Here is a 27,084-nt window from a genome sequence, read left to right on the forward strand (position 1 = left end):
TTTGCTAGACCCGCCCCTGCACAGTTACCAGCTGTCAGCTACATAAAAAAAGGATCCTGGTGTTATTTGTCTCTCAGAAACAGTTCATAACTTCAACTCATTCATGTCACCTAAAAGGTAAACCTGTTTCTCCATCACCTGTTCAGCTCTGATGATTCAGTAAGGACATCTCCTGGTTTCATCTTCATGTTTCCCTCTCACCACATATCCAAACCGACATCATGACCAGCAGCTTTACAGCTGTGGCTCCAGCAAACATCAGCTGATACTAGAAAGTAATATTAAATAAATTCTAACAACAGCTGATCAAGCTTAAACGTGCTGCTGTTGTTTAACGCGACATCCGCTGGTTTCCTCTTTCTGGCACAAAGTGGGCGATAAACAAACAAGAGAGAAAAGACAATCAGCTGATCATTGATCAGTTTCGTGATTGAAGTAGAAACAGGAGAGAGAGGGAAGAGAATGAGAGGAGAAGAGGCAGCTGTGCAGCGTAACAAGAGAATAACTCCAGCTTTGTGTCTTTTTCATTGTAGCTGAAGTCCGGGACAAACTGTGCTCCTATTCAGCTCAATACGAAACGCGTAATATTTTCTCTGAATGCGGGACGATTCCGTCTTTTTACGGGACGGTTGGCAAATCTACTAACTTATGAATAAAATAAAGTTCATGCTAGCTAGTACGCAGTACGAGTAACTGACTGTAAAAAGTCAGCACAACAAAAATAAAACTATACCTAAACTTTATATCTGACCCAGATAGACTGCAGGTCATAACTTCTTACCTGATGTTCAGTTCACCTGACACTCGGACCGGCGGCCGCCTCGGGTCTCTCCTCTTGCCTCCTCTTTCTCTCATCCACCCGCTGGCCTCCACCACTTGCTAATGTTACTGAATCTGTGGAAGCTACGCCATAGCCACCACCAAACAACTGAGTTATTTTTATACACTGGCCAGCATCTGGCCAATCCACCACCTTTGATTGTTTATACCGTTACAAAAAAATAAATAAAAAATCATCGGCCCACCGAGCAAATGCCCAATGGCCAGTCCAGCTATGGTCGTGCCATCAGTTAACCCTTCGCGTGCCTAGGGTTGCCGACCCCTGGTTTAGAAGATAAATTATTGAAATTAAATACTGATATTCAGCGAGTTTAATTATTTTACAATGTAACGCAAGTACATTGTAAGTAACTGTAATTAAAATACCTAAAAATGAACAGTAATTAGTTACTCTACTTTTTCAGTGGAAAAGTAATTTAACTACAGTAACATGTTACTTAGTAACGCATTACACCTAACATTATTCTTGGCATTATTCTTAACTCTGAAATATTGTGAACAGCATCAGTGGAAACTAATTTAGAAAACTTTTTATCTGTAAGCTCTTTATCCCCCAAAATATGCTAAGAACGTCCTGCGTATGGCACAAAAAATGTAACATATCTGATGAGTCAAGTCTCTGTAGTAAATGAAATGGTGTATATCAGTGCCCCCTTCTTTCTAATCACTCTAATTGTCTTAATCAACATAAACACACTCTCTCCACTGTTAGGCCCAGCAATAGTAAAGCCCAGGCTTTCTAACTACCCACTCAGATCAAATGACTCCATTGCTACACTGATATGTTGATGGGAATTAGCAGATTTGTAGATTATAATCACACCACGTTTCCTCAGAGGCAGAGCCGGTTAGAGAGGAGCTTTATGGAATAATTGGATAGGCAAATGAGACTGTAGCCATGAACAAGAGGCATTAAAAAGAATTCCCTTGCTGGGAGCTCTGTGCTACCTGGATGTTGAAAGCCTTCAGAACAGGTGATTAGACAGGAGTAGATGTCATTAAAACTCCATTAGCACAAAACCCAGCCCCCAGTGCTCACTGCAATCGCAGACACACACTGGTGAGGCAGATCATAAGTGTTTGTGTGTATAAAAAGCCTGTGTGTGTCTGCTGAGTATCTAATGACTCATTTAGGACCCCTACCCCTGGGAAACGTGACAGTAAGGACCCTCTTGCGGCTGGCTCACTAAGTGCCTGCTTATTAATTAAACACAGCTGAGGCTCAGGGGGTAGCAGCAATGCTGCATCAGCTTGTCAAGTTTCATTCTACATGTGGGTAAATGAACAGTATCCTCCTGCAAGTGCTGCACAGCCTGCATGCTTTTTGGTTCCATGCATCTGAAATTATGACAAATTCTTGGATGCCCAATAACAACAGATACTGACATGTGGTAAATACAGGACGGCTTCCTTCTAATAGCTGCGTAGGTAAATGTTTGTAGTAAGTTTTGAGTGCAGGAAATCAATAGAGGTGCAGGCCTGGAATACAGATTTCACTCACATCTTGAGAATGAGAGAACTGAAAAGCAAAGTGGCGCTGTGAATGCCAATTATCATTCTACCATTAAAAAAACTGTTTCCCAGCCTGGTAATTTCCCTCCAATGTGTTTTTCTAATTATGAATTCAACTCAAATAAGCCAGGGTAATGAACCCAGTTTATCCTTTTCTAAAACCAAAGTTTTCTCTCCTTGACTCTGACTATATTGCTGAAACTATACACAACAACCAGAAGAAGGCGTGTTGTTCTTTAGTATTGTGTTATTCACGTATGCAGAGATTCAGCTTGTGTCTGTCTCACCTCTGTTTGAACTCGTTTATAAGCCTCTGTGTAATGTTCTCGTATGACTTTTCTCTAACAGGTTTTACACAGATGCAATTTCATTTGGTGTAATGCTCCAACTATCGTATTTGTTTGCATTTTGGTGCTAGACTAGAAGACCGTAATGAAAGACTGAACCAGTTGTTTGTGATTTCCATTAAAGTGAATGGAGGAAATTGTATTTCTGCATTACTGACAATGTTTCCATTTCACAAAGACAAAAAAGGAGTAAAATTAGCTGAAATGATCTCATCTGGACGGAATTTTAGAAACTGTGTTTATTATTTTAAAGTTTCAAGGGCTGAATGCTTCTATAAATCTAGATTTCACCAAAGTCTGACTCGTCAATTTGTGAATCATCTGTAAATTAGTTCACATAGCTGTTAAGATATACGGTTACATTAGTACCAGAAGGTGCATCACACTTTCCTGCTGTACATCATTTTAACCAACATGGCTATAAAAAATTTCTGTCATGACCTAAAAAAACAAAACAAATACATCAAACGTATACAGAGACATTACTTTGTAGTCCCCCCCCCCCCCCCGCCCCGCCCCATAAGATGTATGTACCTGCTTGCCTTTATTTCTTTTTAATATGTAAATTCCCAGTACTTGTATAAAATTGTGTGTCATACACTTTGCATTATATTTTGTAGAAGATAATTTTTCAGCGAAACCTACTTCCAGAAGAAGAAGAAGGCACTTGGAAACAGACTCCACTTGTTGGCTGTGCTTCCTGTCCTGCTCTTAACGAGGCTGGATGACCTCTGAGCATCACTGATTGTAGTGGGAACTAACAAATTGTCTGTCTCTTCGGCTTCCACATTCGTGTTTCTTTTTTTCTCACAATTCCTTCTTTGCCTCTATCAGATGCTGTCACTACTTAATTATGTTGAACTGTTTAGTGCCTTGGAGACCTCACTAAGTGAGTGGGAGTTCACAGTGCCACTTCTTTTCAAGATTACACTCTTTTAGACGCACACACGCAGACAAAATGAAGATGTCACACTTTATACACCTAATGAGGATAAATTCCCTAGTTGAGGAATCCCATTATTTATATCAACTGATGGACCCTTTCATCAACTCTTCATCAGCCCACAAAAGCCTTGTACATGACGAGGCCTGTGGGCTGTCATCCCTCCTGCTAAAACAAAGTACCGACTTTCAGCAGATATTGAACTCCACCAGAGAAATGTGGAAGTTAGTAGATGTGTCAGAGAGGGGAAATCATATGATATTTAATGGTAATGGTGGATTTATATCAGTAAATCTATAGTCTGTGAATTGACTTGACTCTTAGTAAAAACCTCAGTTGTAATTCCATTGCTTGAGAGAACTTTGTATTTGGCACCAGAGGACATAAGAGAATATTTATTTTTATTGTTAAACCCAGAACACCAGAGACATACTAAATGCACAACCATTGTTACTGCTGCGTGCTACAATGTTAGAACACCTGATAGCATGTTTCACTTCTCATGACTTCGCTTTTTTATTTGAAAAAGGCACAGCTTTTGATGAGGCAGTCAGCGTGATGTCACACACAGGAGTTTATCCAAGGAGAACAAATATTAATAATTGATAATAGTGAGCAATATTTTCTAAACGTGTCATGTGAACTGAGGGAAGACAGCAGGAAGGAAAGCTCAATACAGAGTGTGCATTTCAACCAAGACCTTACAGTAGGGCGCCCCCTGGTGGACTTTATAGTAGATCTACGAACAAAAAAGTGGATCATCAGAATTTGCTTAACTGATGGCAAAACCTGCAGTACAAATGATCGTAGCCCACTCACAACATCTTTGCCAGGAACACAGCAGGGACACACTCCATGACTGTAGTAACTGAATACACACAACACAATGAAGCGTTAGCATGCCACTGACTGTTTTTAATGACCTGTTGCCTTTGATTAGTTTTTTGTATGACTGTGTGCTCATGCTGATGTCCTCAGTGTTCTAAACGTTCATAGAAACCAGTTTGTAGCAACAGCACGTATATGTTCTTTGCTTGATATGAAATACTAAGATGTGTAAATACTTATGCTATTGTGTACTTCACACACATGGACAAATGCCAAAACTGCCTTTCATTGTTCTAGTAACAGTGACAATAAAAAAGCTATTCTATGCTATTCTATTCTACGAGACAGGTGAGTGTAATGCTAATGCTAATGCAAGCACATTGTTTTCTTTGTGTGTTTCCAGTGTAAGACCATGCAGATGGTTATAGTGTACCTATTCTGTTGTCAGTGGCCTTTGGAATGGAAATAGATGCAACGCTCTCATACCAAACATTCAGAGGTAGGCAGCTGGGTGTTTAAATTATTCAACAAGCCACATGAAAATGCTTGAAAATCTGTGGTGTTCATGTTTACCCAATGTAAATAATGCATTGTAAATTTCTATTAAAATTCAGTCTGTAGACTACTGTTAACTTCTGGTTTTAATTATAGCTATACATAAACAGACATATAGATTTATCTTTTCCTGACTGTATTTGCTGATGTTCTTGAAAAGCAGTGACTGCTTTGAAGTGCACAGTGGCACATAAATTATTGCGTGTCATTGTGTCTCATCTCACCCCAAACATTTGCCGGAGGTCAGGGTCCCGGAAGCGGAAAGGGATGTTAGAGACGTGTAACCTCTTGGGTTGCTGCTTCTCTAATGAATCGCTGGGCTGCAGGTGGAGCTGCTGCGAACCCTCGGTCTGTGCCACGTCCTCTGGATGCTGCAAAGAAAACACACAACATTCCACAAATTAGCCACATTTGTTTGCTAGTAAATATACTGCTACATAAACAAAATGTAATTAAATTAAAAAATAGGACTGATGTTAGAGGCAAGACTGCTAAACCTTTGTAGACTCAACAATCTGCATTAAAACAAACAGATCCTTTCTAATATGCAGTGACAGCTTGAGATGCTCTGGCACGTTGAAGGAAGGTCTTTAAAATGACTTTTAAAAAGAATTTCAAAGGATATTCTTATTATGCTCCAAGTTAATGTGTTTCTCTGGATAACAAATTGTAGAAATGTATTATGTCTAGTGATGGAGGAAATTCAAATGGGTAAATATGTGTGTATATAGATCTGCATCATCTGAGCTGGAAAAGAAAATGTCTGCCTGTTAGATTCTTATTATTTAGCTACATTAGCACAAGCAAGCAAAGTCAACACTGCTGATCTGTGTTCATAGCTAAGTGGCCACATTGCACCAAACCAGTCCATAACAGAGGGGTGGTCACGGCCCAGTGACGACTGATATCATTGCACTACATTTGCACACATCGCATGCATGTTCAGTATATTAAAAAAAACCCAACTCCAACAACCACAAATATCATCGCTAGTAAAATCTACTGCTATATAGATTTTTTACTAAGGATACTAAGTTATTTGTGTCTTCAGCAATCTTACTGACTGTGACCTGATAAGTTATTATATTATTATCAGTTATTATAGACAAAACAAAAGAATCTTCAGTGAGGTGATCAGCTTGGGTGACACAATGGTTAACACAACTTTGTTGTGAGGTGACAACAAGCCAGCTCAACATGTTTGCATGTGAAGCGTATAAAGTATAAAGCACCTTGATGCAACTGTTGTTGTGAGTTGGCACTATGTAAATAACTGAATGGGATTATGTAGTATTTATCTGCTGTCACTGAGCACTCAGACTGCATTTCCACTACAGAGGACAAGTTCCGTATTATCTTGTTACATGGAGGGTGAGACAACACCAGCTCTCTGTCAGTGTGTGTTAGTTTAGTTTTGGAGAGGAGCAGACAGGAAAATGCAGTGTTATATTTGTAAAACAAAAGCTCCAGACCACTAACAAGGTGCATTTCTGCAGGTCAGCAGGGCAAAAAAGTCACACACAAAAAATCCCGAGTGCCTGCAACACACTGAACAAGAGGATGCTGCTAAAAAACGAAGCTATATTAAACTGTATCACAAGCATTAGACAGATTAACATTAATTTGGAAATTTATATTCAACTTAATGTAAAGAGCTGTTATCAGTTCAATAAGGAGAGATCATTAGAAGGAATTAAACATTCTTTCTAACAACAGCAGGAGCCCTGAGTAACATGGCGGAGATGGGGAGGAGGAGGAGGAGGCACAAAAGCATCTGTGATGGAGAATGTTAGACGAGCACATGGAGAAGAGAAGAAGATGACCGGACTAGACCAGTCATGTCACAGTGAGCATGGGAAAGTGGAAGCAAGTTTTGATTAGCCAACAGACACTTGGGACACAGACAGTGACTACATGTTTTACATGCATACACATAAGCTTCGTCCTAAATAACATTATCCTCACTTGAACCGTCTTTTCTTTTTTCCCCATGATGTATTTTTTCATATGAAAAATGTGGACATGGATGACATTTCCATAAGTAATTATAAACTTAAGCTTTGGCGTCTCCAAACTGATAATATACGAAGTTCAAAACTTGTAGTGTTATGTGTAGATTAGAAATTTAGAAAAAAAAGATACAAAAATAAATAAAAAACATAAATCACCCAATCTCACACAACAGTGAAGATGTCTCTCAAACTGCTGACACATGGTGCATAAAGTAACTCATGTACTCTCTGAGTATCCATCCAGCTCACAAAGATGCAACAAAATCTCCAATGCAGATTGCATTCCAGTTGGCCGAGGCCAGTGCATCACCCGAATGAAGCTTCCCTATCTTTCAGCAGAGAGCTGACCTCAGCCAGGGTTTCTGGTTTGGGTAGATGGTTAGCTTCTTATGTGTGATGACATCATGCATACCTTTGGAGATGAGGCAGTAGATGTATAGTCCTCCAGCTCCATCTCACCCTCTGATGTCCTCATGAGGTCTAGGCTGCCTAGCATAGCTCTGTCAAAGTGTTGACACTGACTCAGTGAAAACTGGTATTTCTCATAATACCATAATTCTTAAAGTTGTGTCAGTTTGACACTGAAGACACTGAGTCCACAAGAAGGACTGTGGGACCAAAAGGAGCAATCTAAGAGTGTCCCTGCTGCAAGTGGTCAAGATGTAAACAAGGCATCGGGTGGTCAGGGTGGCAAAATAATTACTTCAATCATTTTATTGGTGAAAAACAGAAAAATACATAGATGTTCTTTTGTTTGTTTCTTTTGCAAATTGGGAAGCAGCAGCTGGTTAACGTGTGACACTCCAAAGACGCCCTCTTTGTCCAGTTTATAGATGGATCTGTTATTCATATTTTTATTAGGTTACATTGTAAATGGTTCTGGTAACTGGAAGTATGCTGCAGTTAGACTTCTGTTGTGTTTTGTTGTGCTGGATTATAATTTCCTTTCAAATTCTTTTGGTGGGCAAAACACAAACAAGAATACAATGATTTGATGCGCACAATGAAAGAAATAAAAAGAAAGAGATGATGATGTCAGCTAAACCTGAGCGATCAATGAAACAATGAAAGAGAAGTGCTGAAGGTAGCAGAGAGAAAAGGAGAGAGGGTGTGTGTGTGTGTGTGTGTGTGTGTGCGTGCGTGTGTGTGCGTGCGTGCGTGTGCGTGTGTGTGTGTGTGTGCGTGGGGTGGAGTTTAAAGATGCATGAAGGCTTGGCCAAGTGCTGATTGAAGTGAGGGCAGAACATTAAGAATCTCTTTTGTGAGTGTGTCCTGGGCTCACAGAGGTAGCATTAACTTGGCAAGGTTATGGCAGTATTGTTCTATTGACCACAGTGGCCACTGTGGTAAAACTCTCAATTTTACAGATGATCATCAATAAAAAGGAGCTCAGAGTGTTGGATATGTAGAGCACCCTTTGGTGATAATGTTTTGTTTATCTATATGAAACAGATCAAAGAAACGGGCTAATATTTGATACAAAGTGTATTAAATACAGAGAAAACACCAACAAGCAGGCTACTCTATAGGAACAAGCTCTTGGCAACATTTGTGGGAAAAACTTCCTTTAACAGGAAAAAACTTTGAGCAGACATCAGGAAGGAACAGCTGTGACCAGTTGGGTATCAGGGGAGGGAGACAGGACAAAGGACTTGCTCTGCAAGAGAGCCAGAGATGAAAAGTAACTAATAATTAAATACAGAGTGATGTACAGACATATGATAAGCGAAAAGGGGGGAGAGAAGGAAAAACTCTGAAGGTGGTCTATAATTAGGTAACACAGCCGGGTCAAGTGATGGCTGTTAACAGCACAACTGTTTATGAGGGCAGTTAATGACTGACAAAGATCCTGATATTACAACAAGATAATTCTGGGATAACAATGAAATATGTCAAATATATGGATATTTTTTTCCCTGAAATTCAGCAAGTGAATTTCAAGCCTGTACTGTTAAGAGTGAAACATGGTAAACACAAACACTAATCCATTTGCCATAGAAATTAAACACTTACGTTGGCTCATTGAAAAATATCCTGTTAAATATCTTCAATTACACCTCATTTTTGACTAAACTACACCCAGTAATGCAGCTAAATTTGAACAGCCTCAGCAAACATGGATGAGTCTTAACAACCTCTTCAACATCTATTTGGATCATGAGCCTGCTATGTGGGGAGCCATAGCCCTGCCTCCCAGAAAATGAAGCAGACATGCAGGAGATCCAGGCTCCAGACATCTAGGGGTCCCCCAGAGCTCGAGAGCCCACGGAGGACCACCGAAGGGGCAGCCACACCACCCACCTAGAAAAGAGTTAAGGAGAGCCCCAGATCGGGATCACCCAGCAGCCACAGTGCAGAAGTGCAAAAGTGCAGGCGGCTGCAGCGACGTGCCCACAGGCGGTGACATGCCCGCAGGCTCTGCCGGCAGCCAGCTGTGGAGAGAGGCACAGGCCTGAGGTTCAAGGGGGGGCAACCCCTGGAAGGGGGCCAACCAAGCCAGGCCCCACCAAGCATGAGATGAGTGAGCACCTGAGCGCCCAGCCCCGGACACCGAGAGCCACCAACACACCGACAGTTGAAGGCATCAGCCACTGGCAGGGAGTGTGGTGGGGGGAGATAGGCCACCACACCTGGGGGGGGGGGGTGCCTGAGATGTTCCCAAAGAGATGCAGTCTAAGACTGACCTGATACACAGACACTACAAACAGGCACACACAGACACAAACATGCATTCCCACCTCATGCACACATATACAAATATTCAGCACTCGCCCAACATGGAGACACACAGAAATGGACACTGTACACACACTCACACTCCCCAAACATACTCTATACCCGAGGTCCAGGTAACCTCGCGCCCAGGGGGGCAATCAACCCCCAGACCCAGGAGATGCTGCCCTTTTCCCTGGGGTGGAGACAAGCAGACCGACCCTGGTCCTGCAGCAGCAGGGAGGGCCCGCATCCCCAACCAGACGGCCAACTCCTCATCCTGGCCCCCTCCCCCCAATGGCAAACAGAGAACGGAGGTGGGAAGACCCCATCCTTTCCTCCGCCCGTTCAGATGTGGTGGTGCTGCTGCGTGCTGGAGGGCATGGTGCTTTCTGCTAGAGAGCAGCAGGTGTCAGCACAGCCCCTCCCGAAAACCCTCAATGTCTACATGCATTTAAAAGTGGGTCCAGAGGTGAGGTTAAATACACAGATCGTCCTCTGGACGCTGTTTAGTGTGCCCAACCCCAAGGCCCTATATGTATGTGTCTTGAGAGTTTGAGTAATGGGGATGGCTAAGTTGAGGCACAGGTGGCCAGAAGGGGACAGAGGAGGAATGCCGACCCTGCACCTCAGTGACAAACCTGTACCTCAAGGTCCTACATGTGTGGGGGTGTGATGGAGCGGGAAGAGGGAGGCAGTTGGGGATGGGGCGGGAAGGAACACCAAACCCTGGTCCTCCAGCAGCAGCCCTCACAGACAAGACAGACAGCGTTGTCTGTCTTGTCTGTGAGGGCAATGCGCTGTTTCCTGATCTTGCTGTAGCCACGTTTGTAGACGAGCTCGCGCACAGACTTCAGGTTGGGGTACCCCCAAGCAATGTGAGGCTCTGCAATTCTGAGCATGTTGATTGAAGCCTTGTTCAGCTTGACAAAGACACCGTTTTAGATCTGGCACAGACCTTGGGGCTCACGCCATTGATGCCTCTGATCCTGATGACAAAGGCCAGTTTGGGCTCAGCTGGCACATAGAAGTTTCCCACTTTGCGAGCCATATGGCCCATTCATATCTCACGCCTGTACATCTGCCTGTTTTCCTTGTGGTACTTCTCAGCCCTGGTCCCTGAGAGGCCTTTCGCCTTTTCAAAAGGCTCTCAGGGACCAGCAGAACCTTTCTTCCTGTGTCCGCCATTGTGATCACCGGGGGGGGGGGGGGGGCAAAGTGCCCGCGCCCTGGGGCCAGCTCGCCCGCTGACTCCAGTAGGCACCCCCATTCCCTGGAGTCCATCAAGGGCAGAGGGCCTGGGCCCATCCGGACCGGGGCCCACAGTAGCAGCACTGCCAAGCCCCACAGAGCCCGGGGTGGCCCACCCGACCCCATCGCAGAGGGGTACAACCACACCAACATTCAATCAACTCCATACTACATAAGACAATAGACACCCACCTCTGCTAGATTTCTCCCCCACCTGCATAGTGAACTCCTGGAGAGCAGAGACCTCCTGCAAAGGATGCAACAGCCTCCCTGCCAGCTGAGAGGCCCCCAGTTCCATTGATGCACCAGAGCCTTGACCCAGTGTTTTGAATTTCTATTATGTCTCATGTTGAAGACGTAATAGTCTTAAAAGTACTGTCTCAGCATGTGATGGGATTTAAAACCATACTGAAACTCCTCATAAGTGCTACTAGTGTGTAAAAAAGTTGGGACTTGCTTAAACAATGGACTTAACTCTTAAGGAGAGAAAGGCACAAAAACAGATGGTAGTAATTTTTGCCAAAAGGGTGGAAATGGCTGTGATGAACATGTTTCAAGGAGGAGGAACATAGGATAGTGTATAAGAGTGGAGAGAGGTCCACACAGGTAGCCTACAGCTTATGTAGAAGGTCCAGTCTGAAAGAAATAGAAGATGCTGGCAGAGGCAGCATCACATGGCAGTCTGTAGGATGACTTTGGAAGTTAAGAAGAGGAAGACATAGGCAAGGATGAAGTGGTTGCAACTGGAACAATGTTGCATAGAGTTCAGGGAGCAGTTGAGATCGCCTCTGGGGTGGTAGGGGAGAGATGACTAAGAAAATACAGGTTTAGTGCTGAGGGAAGCTGCCAATAAACTGTTTGACCGAGGAAAGAGGACAAAGATGCTGAGGTACAAAGAGGATGTACAGGAAACAATTCAAAAGGAAATGAAGGACATAAGGAGGAGTACTGATAGGCAAAGGAAAAGTCTTACAGTTACTGGTATGTGAGGCTGAACACTAAGGCAAGGCAAGTTTATTTATATAGAACAATTCAACAGCAAGGTGATTCAAAGTGCTTTACAGAGACATTAAAAACAAAAACAAATAAAAAGCATGATTTAAAATGGAAAAAAGGAACAGTAGATAAAATCAGAACAGTAGATAAAATCAGAACAGTAGATAAAATCAGTAGTTAAAATGTAAGTTTTGAAATTTCAGCTTAAGTGTGGATTTGGTGCTTTATTCAAATGCAGCTGAGAACAGGTGAGTCTTCAACCTGGATTCAAATAAACTGAGTGTTTCAGCTGATCTGAGGCTTTCTGGGAGTTTGTTCCAGATATGTGGAGCATAAAAGCTGAATGCAGCTTCTCCGTGTCTGGTTCTGACTCTGGGAACTGATAAAAAACCGGATCCAGATGACCTGAGGGATCTGGAAGGTTCATCCTGGGTCAGGAGGTCACTGATGTATTTTGGTCCTAAACCATTCAGAGCTTTATAGACCAGCATCAGAACTTTAAAGTCTATCCTCTGACGGACAGGCAGCCAGTGTAAAGACCTCAGAGCTGGACTGATGTGGTCCACTTTTTTGGTCTTAGTGAGGACTCGAGCAGCAGAGTTCTGAATGAGCTGTAGTTGTCTGACTGATTTTTTAGGTAGACCTGTAAAGATGCTGTTACAGTAATCAAGCCTGCTAAAGATGAATGCATGGACTAGTTTTTCCAGGTCCTGTTGAGACATCAGATCTTTTATCCTTGAAATATTCTTGAGATGATAGTAAGCTGATTTTGTTATTGTCTTAATGTGTTTTTCTAAGTTTAGGTCAGCATCCATCATTACACCCAAATTTCTCGTCCGGTTTGTGGTTTTTAGGTGTATAGATTGAAGTTCTCTGGTGACCTGTAATCGTTTTTCTTTGGCTCCAAAGACTATTACTTCAGTTTTGTTTTTGTTTAGCTGGAGAAAATTGTCATGATCCTGGGCCGTGTTGGCCCAGCATTCTTAGTTTTCATGTATTTTTGTATTTTGTTCTTTATTTTGGCCATGGTTCCTGGGTTGCTTTGTTAAGTCGTTCCTCATTTGATCTCCCCTTGTGACTTTTACCCCCTGTGTGCCCCTCTGTGTATCTGTGAGCCCTCGTCTTCCCTCCTTGTGTTTTATTCCATGTTTCCCCAGCCCGCTATGCCAGTGCTCTCCTGTCTCTCTCTCTCCTCCTGTCTGTACCTCTGTGTACTTCCTGTTTTACTTTGACAGTCTCCCTTCAGTGTTGTGTTACTTCTGCCGTGTCTTGTTATGATTATCTGTGTCAGCTGTGTTCCCCGTGTGCTCCCACTTCCCTCGTTAACCCTCTGTGTATTTATGTGCACGTCTCCCTCAGTTCAGTGTCGTGCCGTCAATGTCTCCTCCCCGAACCTGTGTGCCTTTCTGTGTTCCCTCGGTCCTTAGTTTAGTTTTGCCAGTTTAGTTCTGTTTCTTTGTGAAGCCTGCAATAAAGCAGTGATTTTGAGTTCAGCTACTGTCTCCGTGAGTTTTGCGTTTGGGTCCTCATCTGCCTCCACACAGCTAGTTCGTGACAGTCAATGTCACCAGGGCCTCGTCTCCTGGTGACATTGTGATATATATTTATGTCATCTGCATAGCTGCGATAGTTTATTTTGTTGTTTTTATAATCTGTGCCAGTGGGAGCATGTAAATGTTAAACAGAAGGGGTCCCAAGATGGAACCTTGGGGAACTCCACATGTGATACTTGTCTGCTCAGATGTGAAGTTACCTATTGATACAAAGTATTTCCTGCTTTCCAAGTATGTTTTGAACCAGTTTAGACCTGCCCAGTTCTCCAGTTGTTTGAGTAATATGTTGTGGTCAACTGTATCAAATGCTGCACTGAGATCCAGTAAAACTAAGACTGACATGTTTCCACTGTCTGTATTCAGACATATGTCATTGGTCATTGAACACTTTGGTCAGAGCGGTTTCAGTGCTGTGGTTCTGTCTAAAACCTGACTGGAAGGCATCATAGCAGTTATTCTGTTTAAGAAGTAATTGAGCTGCTGAGAAACTGCTTTTTCAATGATCTTACTTAAAAATGGGAGATTTGAGATCGGCCTGTAGTTGTTCATTTGTGTCTTGTCAAGATTGCCCTTTTTCAGTATAGGTTTGATTACAGCAGTTTTTAGTCGCTCTGGAAACACACCTGACATTAAAGAAAAGCTGACGATCTGTAACAGGTCTGACTCCAAAGTCTTTGAGACCTTTTTTTTAAAAAAAAAACAACTTGTTGGCAGGACATCTAAACAGCAAGAGGAGGAGTTCAGTTGACCGAAGGTGTCCTCCAGGTCTTTGCTGTTAACAGGGTGAAACTGTTGAAGTACCAATTTCTTGTCTAATCTTTTGGATTTTTTCTGTGAAGAATTTGGCGAAGTCATTGCAGGCCATGGTCGAGTGAAGTTCAGCTGCCACTGACACAGGAGGGTTTGTTAGCCTGTCAACTGTAGAAAATAAGACCCGAGCATTATGGCTGTTTTTGGTGATGATGTCAGAGAAGTAGGACCTTCTTGCACTCCTCAGTTGTAAATTATAATTGTGAAGTTTCTCTTTATAGATGTCATAATGAACCTGGAGGTTTGTTTTTCTCCATCTGCGCTCAGCTTTCCTACACTCTCTTTTTTCATTTTTCACCAGTGTGGAGTTTCTCCATGGAGACTTCTTCCTTCCAGAGATAACCTTCACCTTAATGGGAGCAATAGTGTCCATGAGATTTAACATGTTAGCATTGAAGCTATTGACGAGCTCATTGACTGAACCTCTGGACAGGTCAGGTGTTAATGGGAAGACCTGGTTAAAGATCTCACTACTGTGTTCAGTTATACACCGTTTTGTGATCACTGCTGTTGATATATTTGTGTGGGCTGAGATTTTACTTTCAAAGAAAACACAGTAATGATCAGACAGGCCCACATCAGACACAGTAACCTTTGAAATGCTCAGGCCCTTGGAGATCAGTAGGTCAAGAGTGTGTCCTCTATTATGTGTGGCCTCTGTTACACGCTGAGTCAGCCCAAAGTTGCCCAGAGTGTTACTCAGGTCTTTAGTCCCTTTGTCCTGAGGGTTGTCCACATGGATGTTAAAATCCCCAACAATAATTACACAGTCGAAATCAACACAGATCACAGACAGCAGTTCACTGAGGTCATTAACAAAGTCTGTGCAGTATTTGGGAGGCCTGTAAACATTAAGAAACACAACTGTGGATGGGGCCTTCAGCTGTAAAGCCACATATTCAAAAGCCTGAAAACTTCCAGGAGATAGCTGCTTACAATGAAATGATTCATTAAATAAGACAACGACCCCTCCTCCTCTCCTGCTCACCCTGGCCTCACTGATAAAACTGTAGTTAGGAGGGGTCGTCTCGATGAGAACAGCTCCATTGTTACTTTGGTCCAACCAAGTTTCAGTTAAAAACATAAAATCAAGGCTGTGCTCAGTGATTAAATCATTAATTAAAAATGTTTTCCCAGCTAAAGATCTAACGTTTAATAAAGCCAACTTAAGTGTTTTAGAGGTATTATTTGCCCCCTTGTGTTTGGGAGCAGTCTGTGGCACACAAGGTATGTTTACTATGTTTAAAGATCTTTTAGAGTGCAGCTCTCTGTGTTTTGACCAGGCCACATGTCTCCTTCTGTCACCTAAAAGTACAGAAATTTTAAAACCTTCTAGTAAACAGGGTCCCAGCTTCTCCTGGGAAAAGTCACCACTGCCATAATCCTCGCAGCCCGGACCCTCCACACATCACACATCAGACTGCGGAGACAGAGCATGAAGGTGGTAAGGAGGAACTAAGGGGGGCTGGGCAATGTAACTTTGATTGCTCTGTTGAGGGCGGGGCTCGGTGGCGAACCTTTGGCTGCTCTGGTGGGGGGTTTATGGGGGACAAAAAGGGATTGGGCCGGGGAGTAGATCTGAGCCCAGCATTGACCTGCTCCATCATCTCCTCAGTGAATTTCAGGTGTGGCGAGGAGGGAGAAAGGGAGGAGGGTGATGGCCTGTCAGAGGTTTGGGGGACTGGGGAAGGTCAGGTCCACTGATGAATACAGCTGCGTTCAGAGAGTTTACAGTATTTAATAATCCAGTAAAGTCCCGTTTCAGAACCTCCGACTGTTGTTTAGACACATCGTTTGACCCTGTATGCAGAATGTTTGTCACAGTTGGATATTCATCTGCAATTTGAAGCATTCTCTCCTTCAGGTTGTTGACCATATCGTTAGGAAAGCAGAGGACTTTAGTGTTCTTACCGCACATCCTTTGTACATTCTTTGTACATCCTTTACGGCAGAGTCACCCACAATCAGAGTTTCAGGCAGAGCCTTTAGCTTTCCCTGTGGCCTTTTACTTTTCAACAGATTTTCAGACCTTACTTTGCTACTTTTAGATGGATGGTTGTCCGATAGAGATCCAGGGTCCTTTGATAGTGGAGCAAATGTGTTCAGCAGTTTCACATTCAGTTGTTTTGGAGGTTTGTTGTTAACCTTCCTATTCACGGTTGTCCAGTCCTGTTTCCTCCCGTATACAGGGGTAGAAGAGCTTCTCTGTCTCGTAGGAAGTTAAGGCCAGTCGGTTTCAGAGATTTCAGCTCGCTGTGCCCTGCCTGTGATACGTCCTCCCCCTTCCAGGAGACATGATTTATGTTTGGTTTTGCACCAAGACAGTCCAAGGGGGGATTATCGCTTGAAGATTTATTATAATGCATAGAGTCTACTTTCTTGGTCATGTTATCTGTGCTCCTTAGCTGTGTACTAGCTTGCTCATCGCCATTGTTTTGAATCAAAGGCAAGGTTGTTTCATTTCCACACAGTCCATTTACCTCCATGTTTACTTCTAAGCAATGAATTTTTGTCTCCAGCACTGCAATCTTCTGCAGGAGGCTGTGGTAGTCATCTGTGGAGAGGGAAGGCATCTTGTTGCTAGTTAGCCTAGCGGTTAGCACCTTTCCAGGCTATTGAGGCTGCTCGGTGCCCAGACGCTGTAATCAGGCTTCAGCTGTGTGTAGGCCACAGACACACGGAGCGCTGAAGATAAGTTAACTATAAAAATGTTGCCGTTTCTGTTAAGAACACTTTAGTCCAAATGATCTATAAGTGTCCAGAAGCTATCGCAGGTAAGCTCATACGGAAAAAGGGAAAAAATCAGCATAAAAATCAATAAAAGAAGCAAAGCATTTAAAGAGCAAAGAGAGGAAGCACCCACACTCACAAAAGGAAGGACAAAAAGGCTTTTAATGATTGGCTTGACAGAAAGACCAAGCTGCAGGGGATGTGAAGGTCGGGGTGGTTAAGGAAGAAATGCTAAAGACACTAGATAGTGAAAAAATGACAAGAGTGAGTTGAGAAGACAGAACACATCCTTTGAGGAGCTGATGAATGAGGAAAACGAGATGGAGAGGAGAATGAATGGAGTGAATCAGGAAGTGTGGAAAGGTAGTCGGTCCAGATGACATACCTGTGGAGTTATGGAGATGTCTAGGAGAGAGGCAGTGGACTTTTTGACCAGATTGTTTAACACAATCTTGGAGAATGAGAGGATGCCTGAGTCTTTCAGAACCTTGTCACCTGGAATATGCCAATTCAAAAATATCAAGTGTGTACATTATCTGTTATGTTTCAGTTAACATTTATATATGGTTTTTCTACTCTGAGCAGTCAAAGTGCTTTTAACTACAAGCCTCATTCATCCAAACACACACCAGTACCTGGGCTTTTTTTGTATTCCTAAACACCTCGTCCAACGTTCTTTCACAAAAGTAAAACAATCAATAGAAAGCAGACTTCCACCTTTTGTTTAACGGGTTTAACAAAATCATTTCATTACATTTCTCAAAAATTTAAGTCATTGTAATACATCTTTGACAATAAAGGTAGCAAAGTTTTGGTATAAGGTTGGTATTTCTATGTCTAACCTTCCTAGGAACACTGAGTGTATTTCTTCCCAATCCTGCCATCACTCCTTATATTAACACCATTTCTCACCATGCTCCAGGCTTAGTGGCCTGATAGCTTGCTTCTGTAACCAGTGGGAAGTGGTGGTGCATAACTATAGTGTGGACTTCCTTAGTACTGCATGACTGTGTGTATGTTTGGAGGTCTGTGCTGAAATGCAGCACATGGCTTATAGAGACACCAGTCTATCTGTGTGTGTGTTTATGTGTGACTAGCTATTGTTTTTGCATGCATTTACTTTTACATTACATATATTTACATATGTTGTGAAAACAGCAAAATTGAAGTCATCTTTACGTTTTATGTTGACTTTTTTTCACAGCAGGGTTTAATGGCAAGCAGTGCTTGTTCAGTGAGATCTAAAAACAGATATCAGTTAAATCCAAAGTGACAGTCATCTCTCTCATTCCATCTCAAACGACATATTGTCCAATAGCTTCTCTCGCTGCTCGTTGACCGTATTCTTGAATTACTACCATCTTGTGGTCTCAGTTGGCTGGTGCCTCTAGCAGTGTGCTCGACTCTCTTTATTCCACCAGAATTTGTAGGATAGAGCACATTTCATGTGGATGTTTGTTCCACTAACAAAAGCTCTCAGCAGCCTTTTCTGGCTGTTTGCATCAATGTGAGTGTTTGGTCTGTGATGGGAAACTAGTATGCTAGACAAGCTGCCACTGGCTTTGCTTTCACTGCTCTGAGATAAGTTGTGATACATTTAGGGAAATACACCTAGCATAAATAAGTACATAAGCACTCTGGGATTTATCATCTAAAAAGATATGTGTTTGTCTAGCTATGCCAATCCGTATTATGTAGTGGAGAGAGAAGTGCAGTGTCAAGACGTTTTTAATATCTTCTTTAGCACATGCTTTGGCTCTGCTTAAATAAATATCCAACTTGCATCTAAAGACCCGGTTGTGGAAATCGATACTTTATATTTTCTTAATAAAGATTCATCTTTTTAATGATTCTAACAGGTTGTTCCAACCAATTACAGTATCAGAGCCTTGGGGCTTATAATCCTGGCCATGAGTTCAACTGTATACCAAAGTATTCTAGAGCCAAATGTGAAGCTGACAGCTAAAACTTTTTCCAAATTCGATCATGCAACAAGACAATGATCTAAAGAACAGCAGCAACTCTTCACGATGACAAAGAAAAGAAACAAAGGGTTGCATTGGCCAAGTCCAGAAATCCTCCTGTTTGAATTCAGTGATATTAAGGAGCGTGGACCAAATACCTCCACAACAATGTGACATCTAAACATTTATTACAGTTACAAGCCATTGAACCATGGGGTGTATACCAGACAGCTTACTACAGATGTCTAAACCTTAAGGCCATTCTCATGTACCTTGGTTATCAGCTTCACTTGGTTGTGTTGACTGTTAATGGTTACATCATTGGCTAGCTGGCTTTGCCTTTAGGTTGACTCCATGGACAAAAGCATTGCTTCTTAACTAATGAAATTCTTTATTCTCTGTTCAGGAGATGAGACTGTCATTCACTTTTATATACAAACAATAATCCAGATCACCACCCCTGCCTAGAGTTCATAACTGTAGGTTTTTACAGTGTTGTATGTTGAAGTCCTGCCTCTAAGAGCACCACTGTGATGATGGATTACGAGGCAGAAGAACAATCCACGCTTCAAGTGTTGTGTTAACCAGAAATGAATGAAGTCTTATACGCGAGCTGAAGCTCATTGTGACATAAAAGATAACTAATGCACAGGAATGTGTGAATACAGACTCACCGATACTGTGTTAGTAGTAAGAGCTGGAGTGCTGCTGTCGTTTCCTGGCTGCTCACTCTGTGTGTGTGTCGCCGTGTATAGTGTTAGGGTATGCTCGCCCACTGTGCTTGTTCCCGTGTAGTCAGCCGGTGGGTGGGTGTGGGGTGTAGCATACTCAGCAGGAATCCCGTTCTGTGAAGGAGGTGGATACTGGGCTTGTGGGAAAGGTTGAGCCATAGCTTCAGGGGGAGCCGGGGCCTCTTGGTTACCCTGTGTGGATAAGGGCAGAAAAGACATTATTAAGAGTGGATGTTTTTTAACATACTAATTTTTGAGTCATGGTGGCGTCATTGAAAGGTATCCAAAGTGTCAACAATGGTCAAAATATTTGTACAGGAGCCTTGAAGTGTCCTCAAGTCCAGAGGACGATGTGCTCGATGAATGTACAGGTTATCTAAAGCACTTTGCCTAAGATTAGAAAAGCACTGTAGAAATGCCAGTTTATTTTCAGTTTATTAGTGTTGTGACGATGTGTGAATGATGTTAAACTGTCCAATCAAATTCTTAAACTCAGGTAATCCATGTCAGTTGGTCTGGTATGTACAAAGTTGTGCCACGACTAGGGCCAAGCCTCTTCGTCTTATTCTGACATCTGGTTTTCTTGCTGCAACTCGTCAAACCTGCAGCTCGAAGTCTTCTCTTCACAGCTGAAACTGAGACTTTCTTACTACGACCACGACTGAGCTGCTTGAAGCTGTGGTCCTGTGAGCCGCCATCACACAAGCTGTTAACTCAGAAACTTGTCCTCTGATTCAGTTTCAGGCTTGCAGACCTCTTCCTGTCACAGTTTGTTTCTGAGTGCAGAAGGAAACTGGACTCACTGACACCTTGACTTTCTTTGCAGTCTCTCTGTAGGACAGACCCACATTTATAAGTGTTATGATGGTCTGTCTCTCTTCCATTGTTAATTGCCTTTTTCTCACCATTTCTGCAACAACACTACTTTCTGCAGTACGATACTGTTCAGCTGATGCTGACGAGGGTCTGGTACCACAGTGTGTTCAGCACTGCTTTATGCAGACAGATGGGGCTGTAATTAATCCAGAAAAGTTGGAACACCTGTAGGAATTAGTAGCACCAGCTTTCAAGGCTTGAGCAACCTGCATTGCTGCAGAACAGATTAAATTGTTAACCAATGTTGTCCCTGAAAAAGGCCTTTTTGTGTAATTCTGAAATGTACATTATGTTTCAGTTTTGGGCAAACTTACTTCTTTTTTAACCTCTGGCAGTTCACCACTTACCTTTGTACCATTTCAAGCTGTTCATCAGACTTGAACGACTTGAATTGGGATAAATAACTGGAAAAACTGGGGTGTTTTCTAAAACCTTTGAACAGTAGTGTATTTTCTTCAACACTGACATTTGACCACTGATTTGGTCAGAAGCCTCGCAGCAGCGGTGTGGCCAACCTACAGATGTTCTCGGCATTTTTGGTTACACGAGTAAACAATGATGTGATGAAAGAAGTGCATGAATAATGATTCAGAGCATGTTCAGTTCAGAGCATGACACAATGGTAGTAAACTTAGATGATAAAACAACAGTGAACCAGAGATTTGATCCATAGTGAACGCAGAGTCGAGAGTTACCCCGAGATTCCTGACAGACGACTCAACAAACAACCCGAGGGGAGCTCTCACTGCACAAATCTGTCCGAGGCACACAGACGTACTTCTGTTTAATCTTCATTCAGAGAAAGCTGTCAGCGATCCAAATTTTAATGAGTCCAGTCACCTATTCAGGATTTGTAGCTTAGAAGCATACTGGGGGTTAAAAGGGATATATGATTGAAAATCATGTAATGGGTGAATAATGCAAGTTGTGTAAAGTGCTTTGATTGCTCTGGATAGAAAAGCGCTATATAAGAACCAGTCAATTTACCATTTAGTTAGTTCACTTTATTAAAGATGCATTAAAGATGTCTTCAATAAAGCAAGAGACGAAGGGGAAAAACAAATGAAATAAAATCCAAAATATCAAAAAATATACATGAAGGCTCGAGTCTCCACATGCTGCCTTCTCCACAGACATTCAGTGTAGCCCAGTCTGCATGTGGAGGCTCATACCACATTTACGACTCAGCATGTTACTCTGTGCATACAGTAAGTGGCATTGTCTATAAGAGTCCATATCATTAGACAGATCATCAGATATATAATGTCCTAAGATTTCATAACTTGAAGAACCGTACCACACAGATACAAGCAGAGATGGGCAGTAACGCGTTACTTGTAATGGGTTACTGTAATCCGATTACTTTTTTCAAGTAACGAGTAAAGTAAGGGATTACTATTGCAAAAACGGTAATTAGATTACCGTTACTTTCCCGTAGGAACGCTGCGTTACTGCGTTACTAAAACCGTGATTTTTTTGGAGAATGTCTCATGACAGTGACGTAAGCGAGTGCGACGTTCGTGACAACAGCTGTGTGCAGATCAACAGTGGATCATATATCCAGTGCAGGAGAGAGTGTGAGTGTGCAGCGTTTAAGGCGTGGAAGTACTGACCTTACTTTGAGTTTGATTCCATAAAAAGTGACAAAAACATTAGTGTCTGCTGTGCGTGGGAAGAAAACTTCTTTTTACAGCGAAAAAACCCCTAAACTTCCAAGCAAGCACCGAGTAGCTACGACGTAATGGGAAACTCAGAGAAACTCGCGGATTCTTCCACTGACCGCTGCGCCACACCTGCACCAGGGTAAACCTCCGCCTACCCCACTCCTGCTTTACAGGTGAAAATAGAGCAAAAGGACCGCTAGTCTTTGACTTTTTCTGCTATGTTTTACTTGCATCTGAAAGAGTGAGTGTAAACACAAAAAAAAATATATATATATATATATATTTTATGTGCTGGAATGTGCAGAAAATAGGTTTAAATATTAAACAAATTTCTTCCAGACAGAGAATGTTGCATATAATTAAATTTTTTGCTTGATGCATAAAGTTAAAAGATTAAAACTGATAAAACAAGTTTTAAAAAGGGACTTTTCAATTTGATTACATTTTGTATGATGGATTATGTAGAAAAAGTAGAATTGGGCTTAAAGATCTATCGCTTTATTACCTATTCAGGTTGTAAATCGTGTTTTTAAAAAGTAACTAAGTAACTAAGTAACTAAGTAATTAATTACTTTTGAAAATAAGTAATCAGTAAAGTAACGTAACAGGATTACTTTTTTGGGGAAGTAATCAGTAATTAATTACTGATTACTTTTTTCAAGTAACTTGACCAACACTGGATACAAGTCTTCCCTACTTCTGGCAATCAAAATATTACTCTTCAAACTCTAAAACATATCGAGAGCGGACCCTCAGTAACTGTTTAAGGCCGGCACTGTATGGAGAGAAGATCACTAAATCATCTGCATACATCAGATGGTTCACTATGGTATCACCAATCATACATCCTGTTACACAATCAAAAAATAGCTTTGATAAGAAAAATCTATTTAGACATTAAACAAAGGAGGAGACAAACACCAACTGCTCCATTCTGCTAAATCCTTCTGGGAACCCTTGTGTTGACTAGTGAATTGTAGTTCACTGTTCAAAGGTGAAAAAAGGAGACCTGGCCCCGAAACACCACAGCGAGGCCTCCTCCATGACCACACATGTGATGAAGGAATAACCATCCGGGCAAAGTTCAATGAAGGATGAATAGTCTGCCTCACAGCTCAGATTTCAGTAAGAAATAAACAAATTAATCTTTGGAAAGTATAAAATCGTTCAGCAATAATAATTTATTAGCCTTAGATAAAACACCACCATGCTAAGCGAGGTGGAAGATCCTCCAGCTTCAGGACCTAAATCCTGGTGGAGGGCCAAACACTGGGAAAGTCTGGATGGACCCTCCTGAGGTAGCACGGTCTCAGAGAATCAGGCCTCGCATGTCCAAGAAGGGGTTTGGCAGAAAACGTCCCCTCCATGGAAGCTGTCTGAGCACAGGAAATCAGAAACACTCAGCATCGCTTACCAGCGAGACTCCACTTCCACAACAAGCTGAGCTTCACCTGACACCTGCTCTTCTCCTTCTTCTGCTCCCTGGTCTGTGCACACCCAGGAGGACACAGCTGAGGACGCCAGACGAGGAGCACCAGCAATACAGGGTAGAAAACGCTGACACAGGAGGATGCGGTATCTTGACCCATCAAAATCGGACAGATAAGAGTGTCAGGTGATCATAAACGAAGGCAGTCAAAACGTTATTTACACAGAGTGAAAACAGCACTGTGACACTGCAGGACAAACTGCAGGTGGCAGCGGCAAAACCAGACACAGGCATCATACTAGAAGATGTCTGTGTTTGGTTTCAGAGTTTCCTTTGATTCTTTTCATACACAGATGAAGTTAAAAACTGCTGCAAAGGCATCAGGTTACCATCACAATAGATTTGAGTTTGCTTCTTATATTTGGAGACGTGATTTTTTCCTCCCTTTTCTTATGTTGAAGTTAAATCTGCACACACTTCTTTTCACCTTTACATTTTAGCCTGCAGTTATATAGTAATGAAAGAAAGACCTTGGATATTGTTGGTTATATGGACCTGGATGGAATTTAAACTAAACAACTGTAACGACTACTTGTCTAAACCTTAACCGTACTGTTACCATCGATCCCTAAACCTGTAACAGCAGCTTTAATTTAAGGTCAGTACTGTGTCAAAGTATTTTCCCTTGTTCCACACATTGTGCCACACAAAATACAGTTTTTAATAAAGAGGTGGGGCCTATTTGACAGTAGCTCACAACACGAGTGATGCACACACACACACACACACACACACACACACACACACACACACACTTTGCTGTGCTGCTGTAATAATGGAGGAGTAGGGACGTAGTCTGAGGGAGAAGCAAAGGGTGAGGCAAAGTGAGAGAGAAGGGCTGCTTGAGTCAGTGAACTTCCATCATCCATCAAAGCGACCGAGGCGCTGACACACTGACACATCCCCAGATCCTTGTCGACAAATTGCCCTGGTAAATGATTCCTCTTATCAGTGCAATCATACATCCATCGCTCTTTTCCTTCATCCATTCATCTGTCTCTGCATCATTCACATATTTCTCCCTCTCTCACCGTCTGGTTACATTTTACAGCAAATTTAAATAAACATGATTTTAAATGCATGAAGGGTTTACAAACATTAATGTTAAAATAACAGTTTAGAAACGGCTCAGAGTGTGAGTGTGTGTGTGTGTTTCATTTACTGTCCCTGCATCAACACTGTATCATGATTGTTGTCTTTGATTTTGGTAATAGCTGCGTCGACTGTGGCATAAAGAATTACAGAATTATTTACTTTTATTAAAATATTTATTATTGATTTGTTTGAAGAATCCACCTAAACTCCAAATCTGTTTTTATGCACTACAGCAGGGGTGTCAAACTCAAATACACAGTGGGCCAAAATTCAAAACTGGAACAAAGTCGCGGGCTAACGTTAATATTTATTGAAATATATTTATTCCTCCAGATATAAGAATGAATCTTTTCTTATGGACACGTTTTGCTGAAAAACTGAATATGGAACAAGCAAAGCTTGATACTAAACAATATATATATTAGCTGTATAATACCAGTAGGCCAGCTCTGATAGTAATTTGGTGTGGCTTCGCGGGCCAAATGTAATTAGGCTGCGGGCCAAATTTGGCCCGCGGGCCAGAGTTTGACACCTATGCACTACAGAGTCCACCTGAAAGTTTACAATCTATGTTACAGTATATGACTAAAAATCTGTGTAAATAAGTGAAATTGGTGCTAATTATTTTTAAAATGTTGTACAGGATCTGATGAATGCAAAGTCTTCTTTTTTGTTTTTGTTTTTACAATTTTGTGAACAAGAAACAAAAAACAACCAAACAAACCAAAGAAACCCATTTATTTATTTATTTAAAGTTACGTTGAAACCAAGCACACCATTGTTGTTCTTGTGACATTACCAATAAGTTTGATGTGTCACATGGCCCTCTTCCTATTGAAAAAACAAAAGTTGTATCCAAGATGGCCGACTTCTAAATGGTCACCATGGTCACCACCCATCTTGAGGAGTTTGCCCCCTCACATATACTAAAGTGCCACAAACAGGACTTTAATATCACCAACCATTCCCATGTTATCACGGTGTATCCATATAAATGGCCCACCCTGTACAAAGTACAAATGTTTCATTCAAACACAGGTGGAAAATTGGAAATATGATGATTATAAGCATTTCTGTCAATATAAAATTGTATTTAGTAGTCAGTATAAGCTTTTTAATGATATAAGTTTGATAGAATACTGCATAATAACCTTTTGATGACTTAGACTGTTGTTCACCACGAAACTTGTTCTGTTCTTTTCTGATTAGCTTCTTCCCACAGCGATAGTAAGAGCTGAACGAGCAGTTTCACTCCCTACAAACCGCACACACATACACAACCACATATGCACATGCTCACGTATCAACATTCCACTAAACAAATGTATTCATTGTTGTATTACTCTTCTTGTGCATAAATAAAGACAAGTGCAAGAACAGAGCGCGCACATCACAGGGCCCCCGCTCGGGTGTGAGCGCCCTTGCAAGTAAAAACTGCAGCGTGTGTGTTTCTACTCTCTGACTCTCAGCTGAAGAAGTGTCTTTTAGAATAAATCTCTTGACAGTTTCTATAGCTGTTGGAAATGATTAAAGATGCAATTAATTAAAAAATCCAATTTTAAGGTTCTCTGGTCAAGATTTATACATAAATTTGTTGCTGTCTGTAAGAAGTGAGGACATGTAGAGTCCAGAGAATTTTCAGTTCGATTCAGTTTTATTTACACCAAATCACACCAACAGTTGCCTCAAGGTGCTTTATATTGTCCAGTAGATTTTACAATAATACAATTTTGAAACTAAACCTGACTCTTCTTCATCAGAGCTATCCACACGTCTCCTCTTCAGTCTGCACATTTCACTCTTTATTTTCTTAAATTATTCTTCCCAGTCAGGGCTGCTCAGGTCAGCCAGCGAGCTGGTGGGGTGAGAAGTCAGCTACACCCTGGACAGGTCGCCCGGACGAGCATAGAGAGACAGCCCTTCACATCATTTAAAACAGCAGTTACCCTGAGCAGCTGCAGGGAGGAAGCTCATGTGGAAGAAACACAAACTCCAGACAGGTGGAGGAGTCCAACCCAGGATGGCTTTACTTTGAGCGCTGCTAACCAGCGTGCAGTCATGCTGCTTCTGTTTATGAACAAACTCCTTCTTCAGTTTTTTAGGTCATAAAATATGAGCTGAGGGTGTTTTCAACAGATTTACAGTACATTTCCCAACCCCCTGAGCCACAGTTGGG

At 42.0% G+C, this 27,084-nt stretch overlaps 1 protein-coding gene across 9 annotated transcripts in view; it reads right to left on the reverse strand.

Moving 5' to 3' along the window:
* LOC146382158 (RNA binding protein fox-1 homolog 3-like) overlaps nucleotides 1–27,084 on the reverse strand; it is a 530,501-nt gene that overhangs the window by 80,683 nt on the left and 422,734 nt on the right. For all 9 annotated transcript variants that reach the window (XM_084938515.1, XM_084938511.1, XM_084938513.1 and 6 more), the window contains 2 exons: nucleotides 19,728–19,976; nucleotides 5,250–5,396 (listed from right to left, as the gene is read on the reverse strand). In XM_084938515.1, the coding sequence (XP_084794641.1) occupies nucleotides 5,250–5,396; nucleotides 19,728–19,976 (396 nt within the window). The remainder of the gene's footprint in view (nucleotides 1–5,249; nucleotides 5,397–19,727; nucleotides 19,977–27,084) is intronic.

This window comes from Perissodus microlepis, chromosome 8 (genome assembly GCF_051167445.1).
Source record: "Perissodus microlepis isolate ML-2025 ecotype Zambia chromosome 8, ASM5116744v1, whole genome shotgun sequence".
Classification (NCBI taxonomy): domain Eukaryota; kingdom Metazoa; phylum Chordata; class Actinopteri; order Cichliformes; family Cichlidae; genus Perissodus; species Perissodus microlepis.